Source organism: Chenopodium quinoa, unplaced genomic scaffold (genome assembly GCF_001683475.1).
Source record: "Chenopodium quinoa cultivar QQ74 unplaced genomic scaffold, ASM168347v1, whole genome shotgun sequence".
Taxonomy (NCBI): domain Eukaryota; kingdom Viridiplantae; phylum Streptophyta; class Magnoliopsida; order Caryophyllales; family Amaranthaceae; genus Chenopodium; species Chenopodium quinoa.
In genome coordinates, this window is record NW_018745410.1 from 719,749 (window position 1) to 747,576 (window position 27,828).

The 27,828-nt window shown below is 40.4% G+C and overlaps 1 protein-coding gene across 1 annotated transcript; it reads right to left on the minus strand.

The window, feature by feature from the left end:
• Positions 1–1,233: 1,233 nt before the first annotated feature.
• On the minus strand, positions 1,234–4,454 carry LOC110713176. The gene is made up of 3 exons (XM_021891642.1): positions 4,253–4,454; positions 3,508–3,860; positions 1,234–3,459 (listed from the first exon to the last, which is right to left on the minus strand). The coding sequence occupies exons 1-3, from the start codon at positions 4,452–4,454 to the stop codon at positions 1,234–1,236; spliced, it is 2,781 nt and encodes a 926-aa protein (XP_021747334.1).
• Positions 4,455–27,828: the final 23,374 nt, after the last annotated feature.

Consider the following 27,828-nt stretch of genomic DNA (forward strand, 5'->3'; position numbering starts at 1 on the left):
ACTCATGTTGCAGGGAAGGGGAAGGGAATCATGGTAGAAGTAGAGCCTAAGAAGAAGACTAAGGAAACTTGGAAGCCTAAAGAAGTTGGGGAGTGTTCTAGGGTGAACATTCGTACTACTAATGGCTCCCTATTGGTGCAGGAGGAGTCTAGAAAAGACAAGAATGATGGGGATAGGAACCCGAAAAGGGTTAGGAAGGGCAAGAAAGAGTAGATGAATATTGTTTTTTTAATAATAAGGCACCAGGCCATTTATGTTAGTCATCTTATTAGCTAGTTAGGTTTATTGTAAAAGCAAAAAATAAGGCACTAGGCCAAATTTCATTCATGTACTTTTATTAATACAAGCATTTTGATTTGTTATTAAAAATAAACCTACTGTAGCCTGAATATCATAACCCAGAAGAGTAGCCTGCAGGGCGCTTCCATCATATAACATCTTTGGCAGTGACTTCCTTAAAAAATTCCCAACTGTTGCCTAAAATTCTACTTTTCATTAGGGAAATTTTATTCTTGAAAAATCTTGAAGATTCGGCTTGAAAAATCCGCGCAATGTAATTTGTTTTACGCAATGTAATTTGTTTAATTCTTGCAAAATAATTATGTGATTCCGTTGATGCTCGGAATTCTCCAAAACTTCGTCGTATGAGGTCTGCCACTATACACATCACTCGCCAGAAATTGCAAGGCTAACGCCAGCGTCTGGGAGTTAACGCCTGGCGTTAGAGTTGACTCCAGGCATTAACTATGTTTCCATGGCGTCAGCTTCCTTATGCTGGCGTTTGCAATCTGGGTAGGAATGTGTTGGTGTTTTTATTATGGCCGCACACTAGAAGGGTTGCCTACGTATCCTGTTTTAGGAATCAGGCTAAACGTAGCTCTTTGTTCAGGGATTTATGATGCTTATGGCTAAAATTTCTTAAGTTGGTCCATATTTGTCATATTTGAGAATTCATTGCCATCCATATCAGTGAGTTTTGTTGCTCCCCCTGATATAATAGTCTTGACGATGTATGGACCTGACCAATTGGGCCTAAATTTGCCCCTTGGGTCTAACACGTTCTTTCTCAAAGCTTTTAACACCAGGTCTCCTTCCTTGATGTTTCGTGTTTTGAATTTTTTGTTGAAATGTCTAACCATTCTCTATTGGTATCCCTGAACATGGTTTAATGCTGCAAGGCGCCTTTCATCAAGCAGGATCAGTTCCTCATACCGTGCTCTAGCCCATTCAACCTTATCTAACTGACTTTCCAAGGCAATAGCAAGGACAGTACTTCCAGCTCCATGGGCTGTACCGCATCCATTCCATATACCAATGAGAAGGGTGTGGTTCCAGTGGATGAGCGAATGGTGGTTCGGTACCCCACAAAGCATAAGGTAGCTTGCTTGGCCAATCCTTGTATTTTTCAGTCATTTTTTCAATGATAACTTTCAGATTCTTGTTCGCTGCTTCAACTACTCCATTGGTCTGAGGTCTGTATGGTGATGACAGATGATACTGTATTCCATACTTCTGTAGTAGTTCTGCACACTCAGCTTGAAAATGAGTCCCGTTGTCACTGATCATCTCATGAGAAACCCCATATCGGCATATAATGTTACGTTCTATGAAGAGAGCGACGTGCTTTGCTTGCAACTTGGCATGCGAGGTGGCTTCGACCCACTTAGTGGAGTAATCGATTGCAACCAATATGAACTCATGTCCTCCAGTGCCTGGTGGATGAATTTTCCCAATGATGTCAATTCCCCATGTTGAAAATGGCCACGGAGATGTGTAGGTGTAGAGCAATAACGGGGGTACATGTTTTAGGTTGGCATAGATCTGATACTTGTGACACCTTTTCACATGCTGATGACAGTCACGTTCCATGGTAGTCCAATAGTACCCTTGTCTGATGATCTTCTGGACCAACATTTTTCCGTTCATGTGAGTCCCACACACTCCCTTGTGGATGATCCTCATAATTCTTTGTGCCTCTTGATGAGATGCGCAAAGTAACGCCCTCCCATTAGGCACTCTTTTGTGTAGATTTCCATTTATGAGGACATACTGTGAGGATCTTAATGCTCTTCTGGCTCGTTTATCAGTATTAGGTGGATACTCTCCTTTGGCGACATAATTCAGAATATCAGTGTACCACGGCTCCTGAGTGTCATCGTCTTCTACTGTCTGGATGTATGCTGGTGCATGCTTCTTTTCGATGATCAAAGGCATTTGTTCGGTGCCTTTAGGGATCCTAACCATTGCGGCTAGTCTCACCAAAGCGTCAGCGAACTGATTTTCTTCCCTTGGTAGGTAACTGTAGTCCACCTTTTCTAGCTGATCTGTGAGAGTCTCGAGGTATGCCTGGTAAGGAGCGAGGCTTTCACTTCGCACCTTCCACTTCTTGGAAATCTGGTTGATGATGAGAGAGGAATCTCCATATACCCTAAGTTTCTTGATTCCCAAGGCAAGTGCGGTTTCCAATCCCACTATGCATGCTTCATATTCTGCGGCATTGTTGGTAACATCGAAGTCGACCTTGATTGAAATCGGTACATGTTCCTCTGTGGGTGACACTAGTAGTACTCCAACACCGCATCCTTTTTTATTAGATGCGCCATCGAAGTATAAGACCCATGTGTCATCTTCAGTTACCATTAGTTCTTCATCAGGGAAATCATAGTTGGCTTCGTCATTTGCTTCCTTGAAGTCTTCTATAGGAAAATCAACTAGAAAATCTGAGACTACGGATCCCTTGATTGCCTTTTGTGGAACGAACTTGAGATCAAATTCTGAGAGCATAACGATCCATCGGGACAACCTCCCATTCACAGTTTCTTTCTTGAATAGATATTTAAGGGGATCTATTCTTGAAACAACATGTAATGTATGAGTGAGCATGTAGTGCCTCAACTTCTTTGTAGCCCACACTAGTGCGAGACACAACTTTTCTAATGGCGTGTACCTTGTTTCGTATGATAGCATCTTCTTACTGAGATAGTACACGACATTTTCCTTTCCCTCTATCTCTTGTGCGAGCATGGCTCCCATGGTTTCCTTTGTAACAATTAAGTAGAGGCGTAAAGGAATATTTGGGAGTGCAGGTGCCAATACTGGAGGGTTGGCCAGGTAGGCTTTAATCTTGTCAAAGGCTAGCTTACAATCATCATCCCAAGTTATTGGCACATCCTTTTTGAGCTTCTTGAAGATTGGTTCGCAAATAGTAGTAAGCTTAGAGATGAACCTACTGATATACTGTAAACGACCAATGAAACCTCGTATCTGCTTCTCGGTCTTTGGTGGTGGCAAGGACATGATGGCTTTGATTTTAGCTGGATCGATCTCAATTCCCCTTGAGCTTATGACATAACCCAAGAGTTTCCCGAATGTAACAGCAAATGCACACTTGGCGAGATTCAGCCTCATATTGTACTTCCTTAGCCTCTCGAAAAACTTTCTCAAGTCTACTGTATGTCCCTGTCTATATTTGGACTTCACAATCATATCATCCACATAGACTTCTACCTCTTTGTGCATCATGTCGTGTAATAACGCGGTTGCGGCTCGTTGATAGGTAGCACCTGCATTCTTCAACCCAAATGGCATCACTATGTAGCAATAAGTACCAGTGGTCTTCTCCTTGTCACTTTCTGCCATGAAAATCTGGTTGTATCCTGCGTACCCATCCATGAATGACAGAAGTGCATGATTCGCAGTGTCGTCAACCAATATGTCGATATGGGGTAGTGGAAAATCATCCTTCGGGCTTGCCTTGTTGAGATCCCTGTAGTCTACGCACATCCGAACCCTTCCATATTTCTTGAGAACTGGTACCACATTGGCGATCCATTCTGGATACTTGGAGACTTTGATAAAACCTGTTGTTAGTTGCTTTTTAATTTTATCTTTTATCTTTAAAGCTACGTCGGGTTTCATTCGGCGCAACTTCTGTTTTACAGGTTTCATTCCAGGGATTAAGGGTATAGTGTGTTCGACTATCTCTCTACTAACGCCGGGCATATCTTCATATGACCAAGCGAAGACATCTATGAACACAGTTAGTAGTTGAATTAATTCAATTCGCTCCTCACTAGTTAAGGTTAGTCCAATCTTAACTTCCCTTTTAACAGTGAGAGTTGGGGAAAGGTTAACTGTTTCAGTGTCTTCTATGATGGAAGTTTTGTTTTCATATTCTTCCATGGCTATGACTAACTCTTGGTTGGCATTATTATTATTAAAGCAATATTCATCATGGGGTTAAGAGAATGACACGATGAGTAAGCAAAGGCGTTCATGTTATTGAATTCAGAAAAGAGTACATCGAAAGAGGGAGGAGTAGAAACATCCTCCTTATTGACTACTTGAGAAACAGAAATAGAATTCCTAATGGACCTAGGATACTGAGAAGATTCAGTCTCGGACTCAGACTCAGACTTAGACTCGGACCCAAACGACTCTAATTCTTCAAACATGGGACCCTCTCCAGCAGTTATGATCACTTTCCTTCCATCTGGCGCAGTCACTTTTAAAGTCTTCCTCCATCCTTGAATGGTTCCTTCGGCCAGGGACGATCAGATTGGTGGGATCGAATTACGGGCTCTGTAAGGCTGATTGCATCACAATGGGATCTTCATATTTTCTCACCTTCTTTGTCTTCTCCTATCCAAAGAGAAGTCCAAGTGCCTTCAAGTCCATGCATGGTGGAGTTGCTTCCTTAGTTACCATTGATATAGCTTCATCCAACAAGTTGCAATCTAGGAAAATTTCAAACCCAGGAAAATGTATCCCTCCTTGGACGAGTGGTTCAGGGAAGTCATAGCATGGTCCGTCTTCTCCTTCTATCATGAATTGTCCATTGAGTGTAAGTGGATACGGTTCGCTAGATAGGGTTCATCCTTCCTTCCTTGCTTTGCGTCGTTCGTTGATACTTACCAGGGCTTGCGTTGAGTCCTCGGGAGTTGGTTTGTAACCAAGTCCGAAGGTGTCTTTCTTTGGAAGCCCTGGTAGTCCCATTCTTTTTGATGCTTGTTTGTTCCTTCCTAATGTCATTCTAGGAAAGTAACCTTGATGTTTCAGTAGTGCATTAACGAGGAGATTGGAATATGGATCAAAGTCAAGTGGAGCTTTTTCTTCCTCGATCATGGTGACATAATCGGTTTGGAATCCCCATAATTCCTCATCTTCTTCATCGTGACTGACATTAATGAGGGACTTGTCAACCACGTTGATTTTCATTGGGGATGCATCTATGACCACGGGTACCCCGGCTACTATGGCTTTTACCTTCTGATGTAATGATGAAGGTACAACCTTAAGGTCGTGTAGCCATGGTCTTCCAAGCAACAAATTGAATGAGGGTTTGATGTCTACCACTTGAAATGTCGTAGCACGTTCAATGACTCCAGCAGTGATGTTCATAGTGATAGTTCCAAGGGATTGCCTTCTAGAGTTGTCATAGGCTCGTATCCCTTGTGATGATGGATTGAAGTCCTCCTCTTTGAATCCCAATTTAAGTGCAGTCCGAAGGGGACAAACATTTATAGCCGAACCATTGTCAACAAGAGTCATTGGTACATTCATTCTCTTGCAAACAACAGTTAGATGTAAGGCTTTGTAATGTTTTTCGCCTTCTGGAGGTAGATCATCGTCTGAAAAGGTTATGGGATTCGTTGCTTTCGGTAAATCATGAGTTAAGTAATTTACCAATCCTTCTGGAGTTGTGTCTTCATCAACCTTTATCTTGGTAAGAGCGTTCAAAACCGCCTCTCTATGCTCGTAAGATGATGCTAGCAACTTCTATATGTTCATTTGAACCTTAGTCTTCTTCAACTGTTTCACTATCTCGTTATCTTCAATGAGTGAAAGAATAGGTTAAGTAGATTGCGCTTGAGGTTGCGGTTGCAATACTTCAGGTTGAGTTCGTCCTGACCTAGTGAGCACAATATTAATGGGTGGTTCCTCATCCCATATGTCACTGAAGTCCTCTTCCTGATGAATGATTTCCAATAAATCCTTACGGTATTCGTCCTTGTCGTTGTCATCCCACACACCATTGATAGTTGGTTCATCATTGAGCTTGAATCTCTTTGGTCCATCATGCCTTTCAAGTTTCCATGCTCGTATCAAATCTTGAATGACAATCTGGAACCCATGACACTGACTGAGGGTATAACCTTTGTATTGATGATAGCGACAATAGAGGTGTGCCTTCTCTTTAGGTGGTCTGAATTCGTATACTGGTGGAAATATAGGTTTAATTTCCCCCTTTTCCATGAGCATATCGAAGAGTTCATCGTAACCTTTAATATGAGAAGGGCCAACTCTAGCTCGTCCCGTCACCTGATCAATCTTACTTCGTAATTCCTGTAGGGCATTGTTGCAGTCTTTCTGAGCATCGCGCCGTCGGCTTTCTTCATGGATTATTTGGTAGTGTAAGTTTTTGACGATTTGAGTGAGGTCTTTAAGGGTATTGTTTATTTGGGTGACTGTTTCATGGGTGATAGGTTCAGGTTCTTTGGGTGCATCGAAGAATTCTTCTTCCTCTTCCTCTTCGATGTTACAGATTTGTTCGTGGATGGTAATGGTTTTTCGTGGGATGGGTTTGTTAATGGGAAAAATGAGAATGGAGGGGTCATCGATGGGTAGTTGGTCAAGAGAGATGACAAGGGTTTCATTTAGTGGAGATGTGTTTATGTTGGGTTTCTTGCTTGCCGGAGGTACAGGGATTTTGTTGGCGTCAATCAGGTCTTGAATCTCGTGCCTCAATCTCCAACAGTTGTTGGTAGAATCCCCTTTACCTTGGTGGAACTTACAATATGCGTTCTTGTCCCACCTAGGCCCCCTCTTCTCGACTGCTGGATCCTCTACTGGCCCTATAGGAGTAATGAACTTTCTAGTATGAAGTCAATCAAATGCGGTGTCATAAGTCATACCAATAGGAGTGAAGACCCTCCTTGATTCACGTCGAGGCTTTGCACTGTCTACCGCCCATACATCACTAATATTGTTGTTGTGGGCATAGCTATTAGTGTGGGTGTTTTTGGGATTCGAGGAAGAGGGTTCGCTCTTCTTGCCCTTCCAGCCACTACTATTGTTGTTATGACCTGTGGATTTCTTTGCAAGGAAGTCTTCAATATCGATCCCCACATTGTAAATCGAACTGAAAGAAGTATGTCTTGAAAACCTCATGTGTTGCTGGTATTCTTCTTGGAGGTTCTCAACGAATTTCTTCACTAATTCTTTTTCAGTTGGTGGATTGATCATGTTAGCTGTAGCAGTGTTCCACCTTCCGAAAAATTCAGTGAACCCTTCCCCTTTATTTCATTTCAGGAGACCAAGTTCCCTTAAGTCGTGCTCAGGTGGGAGGTTTTTCTTGTATCTTTTCATGAAAAGTTGACAGATTCCTTCCCATGATTCAGTGAGTTTGGGTTCTTGAGCACAAAACCAAAGTTGAGGAGTGTAATCAAGAGACATAGGAAATAAGGTGGGGAATAGTTTCCTGTCAATTTTCTTGATGATCATGACAATTTCAAAGACATTCAAGTGGTAGAGAGGATTGTCAGTGGCTTTGAACTTTGGGATGTCAAGTGTGTTGAACTTGTCAGGAAGGATGTTGGGATCAACATCGATTTGTTTGCGGACTTGTTCATAAGCATTCGATCCTTTGGAAAGTTGAGCAACCTTCCCCTAGAGAGTCTTAATGACTTCTTGGGACTTGTTGGATTCTTGGACTTGAAGGGTAAGAACTTGCATTGCTTCAGTCATGGTCTTGTACTGGTCCTTCATTGCGTTAACTTCTTCAACGGTCGCCATCCTTTTCTTAGCTAGTCTTCTTTCTAGTGACACTGGCTCCCTAGCCCAAGTAATGAAATGGAGAGTGGAAATGGTTCAATGTTTTGACTCACTTGGCTAAAAAAACGAAAAAACGAAAAAAAGGTAGGGGTATAGAGTTCATGTATGGGAGGATACTATCCTACTTAATCCCTAAAAAAAGAGACAACGAAAAGACTGAGGACTTCCTATTCATGGTTATGGGAAGAGTGGGACTCGTGTGTGCATAATTGTAGGGGGTTTTCATCGTCCTACAATTACGTCGCGCTTTTGAGGCGCGGCGGCTCACCCAGGCTAGTCGGGATTTAAAGAAATGGAGTCGCCAACAAATATTTAAGGAATTTGGAAACTGTTAAACCGTTCGCGATTACAAAGGTTACACCCCTATCCGCCCTTTTCCCGTTTGAAGGTCAAAGGGGTGAGTTGTGCCCGGATTGTGGTACGAAACCAGTATGTGGGTTCGGGGATGATGGTACGAAGTCGGGTTCGATTATGACGTCGACGCCTACTCCGCCCGTTAAACGACCTCTACTTGATCCAAATAACAACGATTCGCGCGTCCAATTGATATACATTACAACATGTTAGCCCTAAATATGCTTTTAGCTAGATTGGTTGACTATTATAACATATAGAACTATCATTGGTGACCACTTGAGATTAGGATCCATATTAAACCTAAATAGGATTATTAATTATCTTATTAGGCGTGATTGCACATACAAATTCCCTTTAAGCATACAATATGGTAATCATACAACGATGATGATAATAATAATAATAATAATAATAATAATAATAATAATAATAATAATAATAATAATAATAATAATAATAATAATAATAATAATAATAATAATAATAATAATAATAATAATAATAATAATAATAATAATAATAATAATGATGGCATAATAAGCAAGCAAAAACATAGCAATATCAATAATCGATAATCGTTTATAACGACTATCTAGCCCTGCAGGAAATCTTTAGTAATATTCCTGCAAAACAACGTTAGTGACAGCATAACTAATGAACATCAAAGATTTTCATGGTTAAAGCAATACTCACTTTCTTATAACGATATCCTCGCTGCCACACGAATACACACGTTAGTAGATTCAGGAATAATAAACCGAAATTGAAATAACGATAATAAAAAGGGAAAGGGAATAAAAGTTTAGACTCATTTGGTCCAAACCCTCAGAAATATATTAACCTTGTACCAAGGGATCTAAGATCGTATGAGCGACTAGGCGTAGGGTGTCTTGGGCGTCGTGGAGGGCGTATTTTAAAAGGGTTTAGAAAGGCTAAGAGAGAGAAAAGAGAATTCGTCAATACGAACTAGAGAGAAGGGTTTATTGATCTTCCGATCTGTTGAAAACGGGGAATCGAGGGGGGAATTTATAGGCACGGGGCCAGTATAAAAGATAGAGACGAACTCAAGAAGAACCGGGCTGACGCCAGGCGTTAAAAGTTAACGCCAGGCGCTTTGAAGGTCAAAGGGGTGAGTTGTGCCCGGATCGTGGTACGAAACCAGTATACGGGTACGGGGATGATGGTACGAAGTCGGGTTGACTATGACGTCAACGCCTACGTGTATATTCCAGAAGCCTCTACGTCTCCGGCATGGTTAAAGAAATACTCACTTTCTTATAACGATATCCTTGCTATAACACGAATACACACGTTAGTAGATTTCAAGAATAATAAACCGAAATTGAAATAACGATAACAAAAAGGGAAAGGGAACGAAAGTTTAGACTGATTTGGTCCAAACCCTCAGAAATATATTAACCTTGTACCAAGGGATCTAAGATCGTATGAACGACTAGGCGTAGGGTGTCTTGGGCGTCGTGGAGGGTGTATTTTGAAAGGGTTTAGAAAGGCTAAGAGAGAGAAGAGAGAATTCGTCAATACGAATTAGAGAGAAGGGTTTATTGATCTTCCGATCTGTTAAAAACGGGGAATCGAGGGGGGTATTTATAGGCACGGGGCCAGTCTAAAAGATAGAGACGAACTCAAGAAGAACCGGGCTGACGTCAGGCGTTAAAAGTTAGCGCCAGGCTTTTTGAAGGTCAAAGGGGTGAGTTGTGCCCAGATCGTGGTACGAAACCAGTATGCGGGTTTGGGGATGATGGTACGAAGTCGGGTTTGACTATGACGTCGACGCCTACGTGTATATTCCTGAAGCCTCTACTTCTCCGGCATGGTTAAAGCAATACTCACTTTCTTATAACGATATCCTCGCTGTCACACGAATACACACATTAGTAGATTTCAGGAATAATAAACTGAAATTGAAATAACGATAATAAAAAGGGAAAGGGAAGGAAAGTTTAGACTGATTTGGTCCAAACCCTCAAAAATATATTAACCTTGTACCAAGGGATCTAAGATCGTATGAGCGATTAGGCGTAGGGTGTCTAGGGCGTCGTGGAGGGCGTATTTTGAAAGAGTTTAGAAAGGCTAAGAGAGAGAAGAGAGAATTCGTCAATACGAACTAGAGAGAAGGGTTTATTGATCTTCCGATCTGTTGAAAACGAGGAATCGAGGGGGGTATTTAAAGGCACGGGGGCAGTCTAAAAGATAAAGACAAACTCAAGAAGAATAGGGCTGATTCTAGGCGTTAAAAGTTAACGCCACGCGTTTTGAAGGTCAAAGGGGTGTGTTGTGCCCGGATCGTGGTACGAAACCAGTATGCGGGTTTGGGGACGATGGTACGAAGTTGGGTTCGACTATGACGTCGACGCCTACGTGTATATTCCTGAAGCCTCTACGTCTCTGGCATGGTAAAAGCAATACTCACTTTCTTATAACGATATCCTCGCTGTCACACGAATACACACGTTAGTAGATTTCAGGATTAATAAACCGAAATTGAAATAACGATAATAAAAAGGGAAAGGGAACGAAAGTTTAGACTGATTTGGTCCAAACCCTCATAAATATATTAACCTTGTACCAAGGGATCTAAGATCATATGAGCGACTAGGCGTTGGGTGTCTAGGGCGTCGTGGAGGGCGTATTTTGAAAGGGTTTAGAAAGGCTATGAGGGAGAAGAGAGAATTCGTCAATACGAATTAGAGAGAAGGGTTTATTGATCTTCCGATCTGTTGAAAATGGGGAATCGAGGGGGTATTTATAGGCACGGGGCCAGTCTAAAAGATAGAGATGAACTCAAGAAGAACTGGGCTGACGCCAGGCATTGAAAGTTTACGCCAGGCGTTAGCTGGCGTTGGAAGCTGGCGCCTGGAGTTATGTCCTGACGCCTGGCGTCAGGCTTGTGGCCTTGGCGTTAGCTTCCCGAGGTCGGTTTCTACGCGTTTTCCGAAGCGTCTCGATTCATTGAATCTTCGGCTTTCGTGTTTCAGCCAATCAGAATGTTTCTTAATGAAGTTCCGGCGAATAAGAAAAAGGTTTCCAAAACTTAACAATTAGGAATTAGAAAAATCAGAAAATTAATTTTTAAAAATCATAAAAATTAATTAAAAAAATCAGAAATAAGAAAATAATTAATTAAAAAAGGATTTTTAATTAAGTGTACGGACTTGTACGGACACGGGCCAGCCCGGGTACGGTGTGGGCCCTGACGGAGTATTTTGGCCATAACTTTCAATCCGTAAGTCGGAATTGGGCTTGTAATATATCGTTGGAATCGTCTTTTCAATCCCTATCCATATAAATGATTAGTGGACAGAAAATATTAGCTTATTTTCTCCATAATGTCCGAATAAGATTTAAGCACACTTAAAAGGACACGAAAAAAATGTTGTTTTAATAAAACAGGGTCACGAAATATGTTTAAAACCATTTTGGACACGAAATAAAGTTTGGGGGTAGGCTAGAAAAAGGGATTTCCACGACTTCCTTGCGCGGCTTTACCTGAATCACAGACGAACCCTTGAAAGTTATTCATCACTAGGTCTGGATATGGGGAGACACAAAATCAGGTGTCTATAGAAGCCTCCACTTTGACTGAGTTTAGAGAAACCTGAGTTTCAAAAACGAAATTTAAAGTATGTCGAATGCGACGAAGAAATGTCTAGAATGTTCTACGCTCCCAGACCAATCTTTTAACACTGATACCTGCAGAAAACGTTAGCTGAAACCACAGGTAAAGAAATTGAGGGATAGAAAAGTGCATATCTGGAATACCTCTACGTCTCCGGCATGTGGAGCAGGATGCCTCTACGTCTCCGGCATGTGGAGCAGGATGCCTCTACGTCTTCGGCATGTGGAGCAGGATGCCTCTACGTCTCCGGCATGTGGAGCAGGATGCCTCTACGTCTCCGGCATGTGGAGCTAGGGAGATGAACTTTCCTTGAAATCTTCTCTGGGATGCCTCTACGCCTCCGGCATGTGGAGTGCAAGGGGAAATAATTGTGCTTCGAATTATTTCCGCTGGTCTTTTAAGAGTGAACTTCGTTCTTCTCTTCTTTAGGGTTGAAATCCTTATCATTGCCCTGTCGTGAAGTTATTCCCCTTCACCGCTTCAAATGACTGTTCCAGTCAGTGCAGATTCGCGAAGTTATTCCCCTTCGCTAATCTTAGTGAAGTTATTCCCCTTCACTACTAATGACGCTTCCGGTCATTGTTAACTTGCGGGGTTATTCCCCTCCGCTCATCTGCTTTGTGAAGTTATTCCCCTTCACTGGTCTAGTGCTACTGATGTTTGCTCTATGCTCGTTGCTACTGTTTTGCTGTTGCTTGTTGCTAAGGTAATATATTTGTTATGTTTGCTAAGGTTGCTTTGCTACTTGTTCATGCTTAACTTGATTTCATCAAGGCCGATCGAATGCTTCAGGGAATGGTGACAACTACCGGGCCAGTTGCTAGTTGTTGATTTTGAGTGAGCCAATTAGTGCCGATATATACTCGTCGAAGGCAAAATAAGGGATGGAAGCCCCCACGGCCTAAACTCCATCATTCTTGCCATTGCTGTCTCACTCTTCTTGTTGCCTTTGATTCTTGTTGTGAAGATCCTATCCTTGAAACATTGCCGACTGAATGTTGTCCTTGTACCTGCCACAATCAATTTTTCCAAAGGACCGTGCTAGCTTATGAATGGATCGAGTGGTTGACTCATGACTGGACATATTGGACTCATCGTGTGACTCGACTTGATGTACTTGACTTGACTCCAAGTGATGCGACTGAATATGCATGACTCATGCATGATGCAACTCAATGCGCATGATCCATGTGTATGAGAAACGACTCTAAGCACATGACTTACGTGTCATAGACTCAACTTGATGTGACTTGATACGTATGCAATGTGTTCGTGCAACTCAAAAAGCAAAAATTTTCCGTCATTTTTGTGGAGGATACCGACTCTAGCCGAAAGAGAAGGATTCGAAAAGGAATGGATGAAGTGTTGGATGTAAGGTAATATGAGGTGTTGGTGAAAAATGAAGTTTTTGAACTTCCCCAAAAGAAAAAGATAGAAAATGGAAGGATGAAGTCGTTAAACTTCCTCAAAGGATGAATCGAGTAATGATGCTTGTTTCAATGAGTCTAATCAAGTGTATGCATTAGGCGATGTATCTCATGGTGCATGTATTGAAATTTCTTGAGCTATCCTAAACTCAAGTGATGATGAAAGCATTCAAGCAACTTAGACTTGTGGGATAAGTATGCAAAATTGACTTAAATGTTGATCAGCGACTCAAAAATGACAAGGCATGCTTGGTGTGAATATTAAGTTTTCATGATAAAGGGTCCGAAGGGAAAGCTATTTTGGCTATGTAGGTGTGAAGTGTGTGAAACTTACACTAAGGTTAGGATGCAAGGGCTAAAAGGTGTGGAGAAATAAATAATGTGAGAAGAGCCAAGTGATGCTGACTCTTAGGCTGGGTAGGCTAATAATGCAGGGTTCAAGCCCCCGAGGTTAGATCTAAATGGATAGGGATGAGCATTGGAGTTCCCTTGATGCGATCATGCATGATTATCGAATGAAATGAATGTGATGAAAGTGATTAATGCCTATTATGGCCGCACCGCAATATGAGGTTGCCTACGTATCCGTTAGGAATCAGGCCAAACGTAGCTCTAGCCGAACCTTGCACAAGTGTGTGTACATCTCAATGAGGTCTTTCAAGGGTTGTAACGGGGTTAGGCTAAAGGTTGATGAAAAGAAGGATAAAGGCTCAAGACCCTGAAGTAAGCCACCAAGGTGTGCGATCTTTGCATTGGAATCTTGGTATAATGTAAGCTCGAGGTTTCTCACTTTTCTTTCTTTGGATTGTTCTCATATTGGAAATTTGGTATTTGAAATATGGACTTTGAATAGTTGAATTTTCAATGGATATCTCAAAGGATAAGTGTGGACAATCTCGATCATGCGGTCTATCACTCACTTGACATTCATGTTTCTCAGGCACGATGCCAAGCACTGGATAAGAGACGCAATCTGAGACATGTTCATATCAAAAGACATTGGAACACTTCCCTTTAATACACTTCTTTTGGTATTCGCTTTTTGAATTTTGGAACTTGAAACCCATGCATATTTGAAACTTTTGGTAGAAATCACTCTGGCTTTTATACTTTATTTGCAAATGCATAAGCTGCACACCATCCCATCCTAGGGTTAGGTAGATGTGGGTTGAAAAAATGAAAGTCTATCGTTAGACGAGGCTCGAAGTGGTTTATCAACAAAAGAAAATCATGCATTCAAAGGGTGTAAGGAAAATATGATGTGGCTACAAGGGGTGCCTCAAATCATTGGTGTACCTCATGCTTAGTTTGATGGAGAATTTTTTATTTTTATTTTTTTTGTTTGTTTTTTTTTTAGTGGAGTGGAATAAAATGCAATGATCATATGCAAGGAAATAAAAGCTCATATTATTAATGATGGAAAGGGTGAAATTACATAAAGTAAACACATAAATGATAATGACAAAGAGAAAGGGTGCCTATGCTAGACTTATTGGGGAATGAGGAAAACAAGAAAAAGAATCATGAAATCCTAATAACTAGAATGCCTTGTTTCACTTCATTATTGCTTAGTCTTCTTGGCGGCAGGAGGTATTGAAAGCTTGTTTGCATCAATAAGGTCTTGAATTTCGTGTTTCAATCTCCAACAATTGTTGGTGGAATGTCCCTTCCCTTGATGGAACTTGCAATATGCATTCTCGTCCCACTTAGGCCCCCTCTTCTCGACTGGTGGATCTGATACTGGCCCTATAGGAGTAATGAGATTCCTGGTGTGAAGTCGGTCAAATGCGGTGTCATATCTCATACCAATAGGAGTAAAGACCCTCCTTGATTCCCATCGAGGCCTCGTATTGTCTATTGCCCATACATCACATATGTAGTTTTTGTTGGCATAGCTATTAGAGTGGGTGGTTTCGGGATTTGAAAAAGAAGGCTCGCTCTTCTTGCCCTTACATCCACTACTATTATTGCTATAACCTGTGGATTTCTTTGCAAGGAAGTCTTTAATATCGATCCCCACATTGTAAACCGAACTAAAAGAAGTATGTCCTAAAAACCTCATGTGTTGCTTGTACTCTTCTTGCAAATTGTCAATGAATTTCTTCACTGATTCTTTTTTGGTCGGTGGGTTGACCATATTAGCTGTAGCAGTGTTCCATCTTCCGAAAAATTCAGTGAACCCTTCCCCCTTCTTTTATTTTAGGAGGCCGAGTTCTCTCAAGTCATGTTCAGGCGGAAGGTTTTGCTTGTACCTGTCAAGGAAAAGTTGACAGATTCCTTCCAAAGTTTCAGTGGGTTTGGATTTTTGGGCACAGAACCAGAGTTGAGGAGTGTGTTCAAGGGACATGGGAAATAAAGTGGGAAACAACTTCTTGTCAATCTTTTTGATGGTCATGATGGTTTCAAAAGCATTCAAGTGGTAGAGAGGATTATCAGTGGCTTTGAATTTCGGGATATCAAGGGTGTTGAACTTGTCAGGAAGGATGTTGGGATCAACATCAATTTGTTTGCGGACTTGCTCATAAGGGTTGGAACCTTTGGAGAGTTGAGCAACCTTCCCCTCGAGAGCCTTAATGACTTCCTGGGATTTGTTGGATTCTTCGACTTGAAGGGTAAGAGCTTGCATTGCTTCAGTCATGTTCTTGTACTGCTCCCTCATTGCGTTAACTTCCTCGACGGTCTCCATCTTCTTCTTAGCTAGTCTTCTTTCTAGTGACACTGGCTCCCTAGCCCAAGTACTGTAATGGAGAGTGGAAATAGTTTTAATTCCTTGACCAAACAACTTACTCAATTATAAGACTCAAAACTCGATTCAATATGCATCCAAGAATGGGAAGTATGTTTGGAGGAAGAAGAGTATGGAGAAAATGGTATGAATATGGAAAGGATATATTGGAATGTATGTATGTATGTATGGAAAGATATGAAAAAGGAAGGGATGTATGTGGAAAGTTCATGAATGTATGTGTGAGGTATATATGTGAGAATAGGTATGTAATGTATGGACAGGTATAGAAAAGAATTTATGGGAAAATGTGTATGTGGAATAAAAGTATGAATGTAGAAAGGTATGGGAAAGGAAAGGATGTATGGTGAAATTTCCAGGAATAGGATACCCTCACTTGGAATGACGGCATATGTGACTCATGCATGGATCTACTATACGATCATGGACAAGAGGTGCGCGACTCGATTACAAAGTGTGTGCAATGACTCGACTAGAGTGTGACTATGTTAATTAACCAAGACTCATGATATGATCGTATGTCTAGACATGATGCAAGGACCAAATAGCATGGAAGACCAAAACATAAATGATTGATTCAAATAATTAGCCCAATTTTAGTGTTTATGATAATTACTATGTGAAAATGGTCCATTGGCAAACGTTAGTCACATGTCAATACTAGTAAGGAGAAGACTAGAAAGACCCGAAACTTCATATTCATGGTTATGAGAAAAGTGAGACTCGTGTGTGCATAGTACATGTGTTTCAATGGCTTTTGTATAACCATGAATCTAGACTTCAGACTCGAAACTTTCGTGATGACTCATGAAAAATGGTTGAACCAATGTGAACTATTGGAACTTTCATGAGCCATGACCATTAATAGGATCACAACTCATGGCATAGACATAAGTCTATTATCCAACCATTGTTCATAGGGTATGGACCTAAAGTCATCTAAGGCTAGTTGATTGATTTTAGACTCTTGGTTAGACGTGATCAAAGTCTTTAGTCTGGTTAGTTTAAACAAACCACAAGAGAAAAAACCTGCATGGGTTAGTTAAAACATCACAATATTCACAAGTAGGAACGTAAGTCACAAATGAGTTCGCAACCTAACCATGGCTCTATGTTTTACTAAGGTCGGGTTGTGGTTAGTCAAAGAAAGGTACCATAGATAGTCCTGATGAGCGGAAGCTGACCCATTATTAGGTCAGGTTCGACTCAAAGAGGACCTCTCTATGAACTTGCGTTCATTGCCATGGCTTGGTGAAGTCAGACACCTTACGCGCAACTAGGAAAGGTTGGACCATAGGTGAGAGCTTCCCGATGGGTTGACCATACATAAGCATTTCTTATGGATTTCAGAATGTCGGAAAATAGGACTCCACGAGTAAGGTTGGGAACCCGCACGAAGATTTTGGGCGAATTTTTCTAACACGTAACGTAACGCCAGAACCAAAAGCCCAATGCCAGCGTTATGGGCTTAACGCTGGGCGTTAGACTTTACGTCAGGCGTTAAGTCTAAAGTTCCGGCGTTGAGCCTAGCGCCTAGGCGTTGGATTCCTGGCAGTGTTGTTATGTCCCGACTATGTTTTGTAGTACCAAATTCGTTCGTGGTGATTCGCACGGTTAATCCCTTCGTCGTGGTACATTCCGAACACTCCTACAAAAAGTGTCTCCTAAAATTATCGTATGATTGCAACGATAATTTAGATGCAATATGGCACAATATCAATTGGAAATGCGAATAATCGTTAATGGATCTTTCAAGTTTCATCCATTCAACCCAATTAACCACTAAACAAATTGGTGGTCAATTAGGAATCCTCCCCAGCGGAGTCGCCAAAAACTGTAGGGGATTTTCATCGTCCTACAATTACGTCGCGCTTTTGAGGCGCGGTGGCTCACCCAGGCTAGTCGGGATTTAAAGAAATTTGGAAACCGTTAAACCGGTTCGCGATTGCAAAGGTTACACCCCTATCCGCCCTTTTCCCGTTTGAAGGTCAAAGGGGTGAGTTGTGCCCGGATTGTGGTACGAAACCAGTATGCGGGTTCGGGGATGATGGTACGAAGTCGGGTTCGATCTTAGATCGACGCCTACTCCGCCCGTTAAACGGCCTCTACTTGATCCAAATAACAACGATTCGCGCGTCCAATTGATATACATTACAACAGTTTAGCCCTAAACATGATTTAACTAGGTTGGTTGGCTATTATGACACATAAGGCTAAAGTTGGTGACCACTTATGATTAGAATCCGTATTAAACCTAAATAGGAATATTAATTATCTTATTAGGCGTGATTGCGCATACAAATTCCCTTTAAGCATGCAATATGGTGATCATACAACGATAATAACAATAATAATAATATCATAATAGGCAAGAAACATTATAGCAATATCAGTAATTGATAATCGTTTACAACGACTATCTAGCCCTGCAGGAAATCGTTAGTAATATTCCTGCATAACAACGTTAGTGACAGTATAGCTAGTGTATATCAAAGATTTTCATGGTTAAAGGTAATACTCACTTTCTTATAACGATATCCTCGCTGTCACAATAACACACACGTTAGTAGATTTCAAGAATAAAAACCGGAATTGAAATAACGATTAAAAAGGGAAAGGGAATGAAAGTTTAGACTGATTTGGTCCAAACCCTCATAAATATATTAACCTTTTACCAAGGGATCTAAGATCATATGAGCGACTAGGCGTTGGGCGTCTAGGGTGTCGTGGAGGACTTATTTTGAGAGGGTTTAGAGAGGCTTAGAGAGGGAGAGAGATAATCCGTCAATACAGATTAGAGAGAAAGGTATTAATGATCTTTTCGATCTCTGATCGCTTATCGCTTATCCCTGATGAAGAATGCGGAATGGAGCCAGGTATTTATAGGCGCAGAGGTAGTCTAAAAGATAAAGACGGAATCATCTGGAAACAACTTGACGCCAGGCGTCGAGGCTGACGCCATGCGTTGGCTGGCGTTGGAAGCTGACGCCTGGCGTCAGACATAAAGTCTGGCGTCAGGCTTGCTGCTTTGGCGTCAGCTTCCCAAAGTCGATTTGTGCACGTTTCCCGAAGTGTCTCGATTCACTGAACTCTGGGTTACGCATTTCAGCCAATAAGAAGCTTTCTTAATGAGGTTCCGGCGAATCTAAAAAAGGCTTTGCAAAACGTAATGATTAAGAGTTAATAAAATCAGAAAAAAAAAATAATTAATTAAAAATGAATTTTTAATTAAGTGTGCGGACTTGGACGGACATGGGCCAACCCGGGTACGGTTCGGGCCCTGACGGAGTATTTTGGCCATAACTTTCAATCCATAAGTCGTAATTGGGCTTGTAATATATCGTTGGAATCGTCTTTCCAAGCCCTATCCATCTAAATAATTATTGTAATACCCCGTATTTTTATACTCTAAATTATGAATTTCTAATAATTATTTTATTATTTAAATATTATTATTTATTATTTTAACATATTTATAATCAATTAATAATTATTTCCCACAAATTTGAATTAAAGTGTTGGGGATTTTTTAAATAAAAAGAGGTTTTAAAATGTGGTTAGAAGCCCAAACAAATTATTGGGCCTAGCCTCATGTTTTAAAAAAGGAAAGTTATTTTATGAGGCCTAAAGGAAATTCTATGGATGGTAGAATTAGGAAAGGAAGAAGAGTATAAATACCCACCTTATGGCACAAAAAACCCTCACAAAATCCATAAGGTGAAAAAGGTACTCTCTCTCTCTTCCTTCTCTCTAATTTTTCCTCTGTAGTTTTCATGGGGCTTGTTTTATTTATTTATTTTATTTGTTTCATTATTTTGGAAACACCACCCACACACACACCACACGCCGGCCGGCCACCTTGCCGTCACCCAGCCGCCGGCGACCGCCCATAACCACCACCACCACCGACAGCAGCGGCGGCCACCCCCTGCTGTTGGCAGCCTGCTTTCCCGAAAAAAAATAAAAAATAATCTTTCGATTTTAAAGATTAAACCTTTTGATCAAATACTCTAATTAAATTATTATTTGATGTTTGGGTAATGATTTATGATGATTTTAAAGTAGTATGATTATGTAATTTGTATATTATTGTTCTTGAAACTAAAAACCCCAATTTTGAAACCCTAGGTTTTGGGAAATTAATTATAATGATGGGAAAATAATTATTGATGATTTATAAATATGAAATTGATGTTTTAAATAAATTACAACAAGTTTTAATTATTTTATAATGCTGTAATTTTTGTTAGAAGCCTAAATTAATGATTTAATGTTGGTTTTTGATAACCCATTAAAGGGGGATTAAAATATAGTGTTAATTACTAATTTTCAGCTTGTTTTAAAGGGTTTAAATTAGTTTTAAAGCTTCTAAATGATGCTGGAAATTTATATTATATGGGTAATGACACCCTTTGATCATCTTGTGTGTAGGAGAGTTCGATTTCGTAGATTTTGAGTGATAGTGGCTATTTTGCGGTACTATTCAAGGTACGTACGCGTGCTAGAATTATTATTTGGTTGTAGTATCATGCTAGGATCGTTTCTTGAATGCGAGATGGTTGATTGAGCATGATTAAATGATTATATGATTTCCTTGAATATTATGGATTGAAATTAAATATTCTTGAATGTTGAATATGCATGATTGATTGAATTAGTATGTCTATCATGTTGAATTATTGAGATTGAATTATTAAAGTGATTCAAGAATATTATTTATTGCCATTGAGCATGATTAAATATTGGAAATCATTATTACGGAATTATGTATGTGTGTACATACTATTATTGAAGCCTTGAATTATTATTTATGCATAAAGCATGTCGAAATAAATTATGGAGCCATTGAATTATTGATCATTGATCATATTATCTATTATTAAATATGTTGTCTACGGACTTTGAAGCCACAATGGGCTAGGCCACAATGAGCCATTCTTATTAATTAAAAAGGGTTCAACATTAATCAATGTTTGATGTTTGACCACTAATTATTCAAGATAATAAACGGTTGTATGACTATGTGAATTGGTTGTGTGTGACTTGTAATGTGATTGTGAGGCATCACCAAGTCTTAAAATGTAAATAACGTAAAGTGAAAGAGGATATGCATCAAAACTCTTGGAACGTATATACCTTGAGTATTGAACACTTTTGGGGAGTATGGGACGCCGTACTTTCTTATTTAGCGCACGCGCTTAGGATGCATCCGCCACCTTCAAAGTGGAAACCACGGATCCTCGGTTGGCTCCCGAGTGATAAATTTTTATAAACTAAGTCTACGGACACTTTAAATTAAATTATTATCGTTCGATGTGTAAACCACCCCGCAGTTGAACTGCAAACTTAATAAATTAAATAGTATGTATACTAATGTATGTTGTATGCTATCTAAAGGTAAGCGTATGTGTAGACACTAAATTTTGTATCTCCCCAAATCATAAAACCCAGTGATGAATAACCTTCAAGGTTTCGTTTGTGATTCAGGTGAAGCCGCAGAAGGAAGTCGTGGAAATCCCTTTTTCTAAGCCTACCCCAAACTTTATTTCATGTCCAAAATGGTTTTAAACATATTTCGTGACCCTGTTTTACTAAAACAATATTTTTTCGTGTCCTTTTAAGTGTGCTTAAAGCTTGTTCGGACATTATGGAGGAAATAAGCTAATGTGATCTATCCAATAATCATTTTGATGGATGGGGCTTCGAAAGACGATTCCAACGATATATTACAAGCCTAATTCCGACTTACGGATTAAAAGTTAAGGCCAAAATACTCCGCCAGGGCCCAAACCGTACCCGGGCAGGCCTAATAAGATAATTTGTATGCACAATCATGCCTAATAAGATAAATAATATTCCTATTTAGGTTTAATACGGATTCTAATCATAAGTGGTCACCAACTTTAGCCTTATGTGTCATAATAGCCAACCAACCTAGTTAAATCATGTTTAGGGCTAACATGTTGTAATGTATATCAATTGGACGCGCGAATCGTTGTTATTTGGATCAAGTAGAGGCCGTTTAACCGGCGGAGTAGGTGTCAATCTAAGATCGAACCCGACTTCTTACCATCATCCCCGAACCCGCATACTGGTTTCGTACCACGATCTTGGCATAACTCACCCCTTTGACCTTCAAACGGGGAAAGGGCGGATAGCGGTGTAACCTTTGCAACCGCGAACGGTTTAACGGTTTCCAGATTCCTTAAAAATTTGGTGGCGACTCAATTTCTTTAAATCCCGACTAGCCTAGGTGAGCCGCCGCGCCTCAAAAGCGCGACGTAATTGTAGGACGACGAAAATCCCCTACAGTTCTTTGGCGACTCCGCTGGGGAGGATTCCTAATTGACCACCAATTTGTTTAGTGGTTGATTGGGTTGAGTGGATGAGACTTGAAAGATCCATTAACGATTATTCGCGTTTCCAATTGATATTGTGCCATATTGCATCAAAACTATCGTTGCAATCATACGATAATTTTAGGAGACACTTTTGTAGGAATGTTAGGAATTTACCACGACGAAGGGATTAACCGTGCGAATCACTACGAACGATTTTTGGTCATACAAAACATAGCCGGGACAAGACAACACTGCCAGGAATCCAACGCCTAGGCGCTAGGCTCAACGCCGAAACTTTAGACTTAACGCCTGGCGTTAAGTCTAACGCCCGGCGTTAAGCCCATAACGCTGGCGTTGGGTTTGTGGCTCTGGCGTTGCGTCACGTCTTTGACAAATTCGCCCAAAATCTTATGCACACACGAGTTGTGATTCTATTAAAGATCATGGCTCGTGAAAGTTCTAAAACGACCTACTTTGGTTCAACCATTTTTCATAAGTCATCACGAAAGTTTCGAGTCTGAAGTCTAGATTCATGATTATACAAAAGCCATTGAAACACATGTACTATGCACACACGAGTCTCACTTTTCTCATAACCATGAATTGGAAGTCTCGGGTCTTTCTAGTCTTCTTCTTACTAGTCTTGACATGTGACTAACGTTTTCCAATGGACCATTTTCACATAGTAATTAGCATAAAGACTAAAATTGGGCTAATAATTTGAATCAATCAATTATGTTTTGGTCTTCCATGCTATTTGGTCCTTGCATCATGTCTAGACATACGATCATGAGTCTTGGTTAATTAACATAGTCACACTCTAGTCGAGTCATTGCACACACTTTGTAATCTAGTCGCGCACCTCTTGTCTATGATCGTATAGTAGATCCATGCATGAGTCACATATGCCGTCATTCCAAGTGAGGGTATCCTATTCCTGGAAATTTCTCCATACATCCTTTCCTTTCCCATACCTTTCTACATTCATACTCTTATTCCACATACACATTTTCCCATACGTCCTTTTCTATACCTATCCATACATTACATACCTATTCTCACATATATACCTCACACATACATTCATGAACTTTCCACATACATCCCTTCCTTTTCCATATCTTTCCATACATACATACATACATTCCAATATACCCTTTCCATATTCATACAAGCAAAACCTTCCACCTGAACATGACTTGAGAGAACTTGGCCTCCTGAAACAAAAGAAGGGGGAAGGATTCACTGAATTTTACGGAAGGTGGAATGCTGCAATGGCTAACATGGTCAAGCCACCAACCGAAGGAGAGTCAGTGAAGAAATTCATTGAGAACTTGCAAGAAGAATACCAACAACACATGAGATTTGCCGGTCATACCTCCTTTAGATCTGTCTACAATGTGGGAATTGACATTGAAGATTACCTCTCAAAGAAATCCACAGGTTATAACAACAATAGCGATAGTAGCTGGAAGGGCAAGAGGAACAATGACAGTCCTTTTTCTCCCAAATCCACCTACTCAGACAACAATGGAGATGCTAACAATGTCAATGATGTTTGGGCTATAGAAAGTTCCAAAAAATCTAAGAAGGAGCTCACACCTATTGGAATGTCTTATGATGTGGCATTTGACCGTCTCTTTGAACGAGGCTTGATTAAACCCATTGGTCCAACAGACGATCCTGCGCCAGAGAAGCGATCTTCAAGATGGAATCCAAACTCCTACTGCAAGTACCATCGAGGCAATGGTCATACTACTGATGAATGTTTTAGGTTCCAAAACCTTATTCAAGATCTTATTGATACAAACAAGCTTCCAATGCCTCCTACCGCCAAGAAGACTGAGCAATAATGAAGTAAAACAAGGCATTTTAGTCATTAGGATTTCATGATTCTTTTTCTTGTTTTGTTTTCCTCATTCCCCAATAATTCTAGAATAGACACCCTTCCTTTTGACATTTTCATTAATGTGTTCAAATTATGTAATCTCACTCTTTCCATCATTAATAATATGAGAATTTATTCCCTTGCATATGATCACTCCATTACATTTCATTTTCCGAACTAAGCATAAGGTACAACAATGATTTGAGGCACTCCTTGTAGCCACATCATATTTCCCTTACACCCTTTGAATACATGATTTTATTTTGTTGATCAACCAATTTAAGTCTCGTCTAACGATAGACCTTCATTTTTCCAACCCACATCTACTTAACCCTGGGATGGAATGGTGTGCAACTTATGCATTGTGCAAACGAAACATAAAAGCCAGAGTGATTTCTACCAAAAGTTCCAAATATCCATGAGTTTCAAGTTCCAAAATTCAAAAAGCGAATACCAAAAGAAGTAAGGGCAAGTGTTCCAATGTCTTTTGATATGAACATGTCTCAGATTGCGTCTCTTATCGAGTGCTTGGCATCGTGCCTGAGAAACATGAATGTCAAGTGAGTGATAAACCGCATGATCGAGATTGTCCACACTTATCCATTGAGATATCCATTAAATATTCAACTATTCAAAGTCCAATACCAAATTTCCAATGAGAACAATCCAAAAAAAAAAGCAAAGTGAGAAACCTCGAGCTTACAAATGCCAAGATTCCAATGCAAAGATCGCACACCTTGGGGGCTTACTTCAGGGTCTTGAGCCTTTATCCTTCTTTTCATCAACCTTTAGCCTAAACCCGTTACAATCCTTGAAAGACCTCATTGAGATGTACACACACTTGTGCGAGGTTCGGCTCGAGCTACGTTTGGCCTGATTCCTAACGGATACGTAGGCAACCTCATATTAGGGTGCGGCCATATCTATCATTTCATTCATATCATGCATGATCACATCAAGGGAACTCCAATGCTCATCCCTATCCATTTAGAACTAGACTTGGGGGCTTGAACCCTTCTTTGTTAGCCTACTTAGCCTAAGAGTCGGCATCACTTGACTCTTCTCACATTATCTATTTCTCTACACCTTTTAGCCTTTGCATCCTAACCATAGTGTCACTTTCACACACTTCACACCTACATAGCCAAATAAGCCTTCCTAAGACCCTTCATCATGAAATCTTGATATTCACACCAAGCATGCCTTGTCACTTTTGAGTCGCTCATCAACATTGAAGTCAATTTTGCATAATTATCCCACAAGTCTAAGTTGCTTGAATGCTTTCATCATCACTTAATCCAGCCACGAGTCAACCACTCGAGTCATTCATGAGCTAGCACGGTCCTTTGGCAAATCTGATTTTCGCAGGTACAGGTACACCATTCCTTTAGGCAATATTTCCAAGATAGGATTGTCATATGTCATCTTCTGCGGAAACTTTTCAAGAATGGAATTGTCACAAGTATCGGCAATATTTCCAAGATAGTTTAGTCTCGTCTAACGATAGACCTTCATTTTTCCAACCCACATCTACTTAACCCTGGGATGGAATGGTGTGCAACTTATGCATTGTGCAAACAAAACATAAAAGCCAGAGTGATTTCTACCAAAAGTTCCAAATATCCATGAGTTTCAAGTTCCAAAATTCAAAAAGCGAATACCAAAAGAAGTAAGGGCAAGTGTTCCAATGTCTTTTGATATGAACATGTCTCAGATTGCGTCTCTTATCGAGTGCTTGGCATCGTGCCTGAGAAACATGAATGTCAAGTGAGTGATAAACCGCATGATCGAGATTGTCCACACTTATCCATTGAGATATCCATTAAATATTCAACTATTCAAAGTCCAATACCAAATTTCCAATGAGAACAATCCAAAAAAAAAGCAAAGTGAGAAACCTCGAGCTTACAAATGCCAAGATTCCAATGCAAAGATCTCACACCTTGGGGGCTTACTTCAGGGTCTTGAGCCTTTATCCTTCTTTTCATCAACCTTTAGCCTAAACCCGTTACAATCCTTGAAAGACCTCATTGAGATGTACACACACTTGTGCGAGGTTCGGCTCGAGCTACGTTTGGCCTGATTCCTAACGGATACGTAGGCAACCTCATATTAGGGTGCGGCCATATCTATCATTTCATTCATATCATGCATGATCACATCAAGGGAACTCCAATGCTCATCCCTATCCATTTAGAACTAGACTTGGGGGCTTGAACCCTTCTTTGTTAGCCTACTTAGCCTAAGAGTCGGCATCACTTGACTCTTATCACATTATCTATTTCTCTACACCTTTTAGCCTTTGAATCCTAACCATAGTGTCACTTTCACACACTTCACACCTACATAGCCAAATAAGCCTTCCTAAGACCCTTCATCATGAAATCTTGATATTCACACCAAGCATGCCTTGTCACTTTTGAGTCGCTCATCAACATTGAAGTCAATTTTGCATAATTATCCCACAAGTCTAAGTTGCTTGAATGCTTTCCTCATCACTTAATCCAGCCACTAGTCAACCACTCGAGTCATTCATGAGCTAGCACGGTCCTTTGGCAAATCTGATTTTCGCAGGTACAGGTACACCATTCCTTTAGGCAATATTTCCAAGATAGGATTGTCATATGTCATCTTCTGCGGAAACTTTTCAAGAATGGAATTGTCACAAGTATCGGCAATATTTCCAAGATAGTTTAGTCTCGTCTAACGATAGACCTTCATTTTTCCAACCCACATCTACTTAACCCTGGGATGGAATGGTGTGCAACTTATGCATTGTGCAAACAAAACATAAAAGCCAGAGTGATTTCTACCAAAAGTTCCAAATATCCATGAGTTTCAAGTTCCAAAATTCAAAAAGCGAATACCAAAAGAAGTAAGGGCAAGTGTTCCAATGTCTTTTGATATGAACATGTCTCAGATTGCGTCTCTTATCGAGTGCTTGGCATCGTGCCTGAGAAACATGAATGTCAAGTGAGTGATAAACCGCATGATCGAGATTGTCCACACTTATCCATTGAGATATCCATTAAATATTCAACTATTCAAAGTCCAATACCAAATTTCCAATGAGAACAATCCAAAAAAAAAGCAAAGTGAGAAACCTCGAGCTTACAAATGCCAAGATTCCAATGCAAAGATCGCACACCTTGGGGGCTTACTTCAGGGTCTTGAGCCTTTATCCTTCTTTTCATCAACCTTTAGCCTAAACCCGTTACAATCCTTGAAAGACCTCATTGAGATGTACACACACTTGTGCGAGGTTCGGCTCGAGCTACGTTTGGCCTGATTCCTAACGGATACGTAGGCAACCTCATATTAGGGTGCGGCCATATCTATCATTTCATTCATATCATGCATGATCACATCAAGGGAACTCCAATGCTCATCCCTATCCATTTAGAACTAGACTTGGGGGCTTGAACCCTTCTTTGTTAGCCTACTTAGCCTAAGAGTCGGCATCACTTGACTCTTCTCACATTATTGTATTTCTCTACACCTTTTAGCCTTTGCATCCTAACCATAGTGTCACTTTCACACACTTCACACCTACATAGCCAAATAAGCCTTCCTAAGACCCTTCATCATGAAATCTTGAT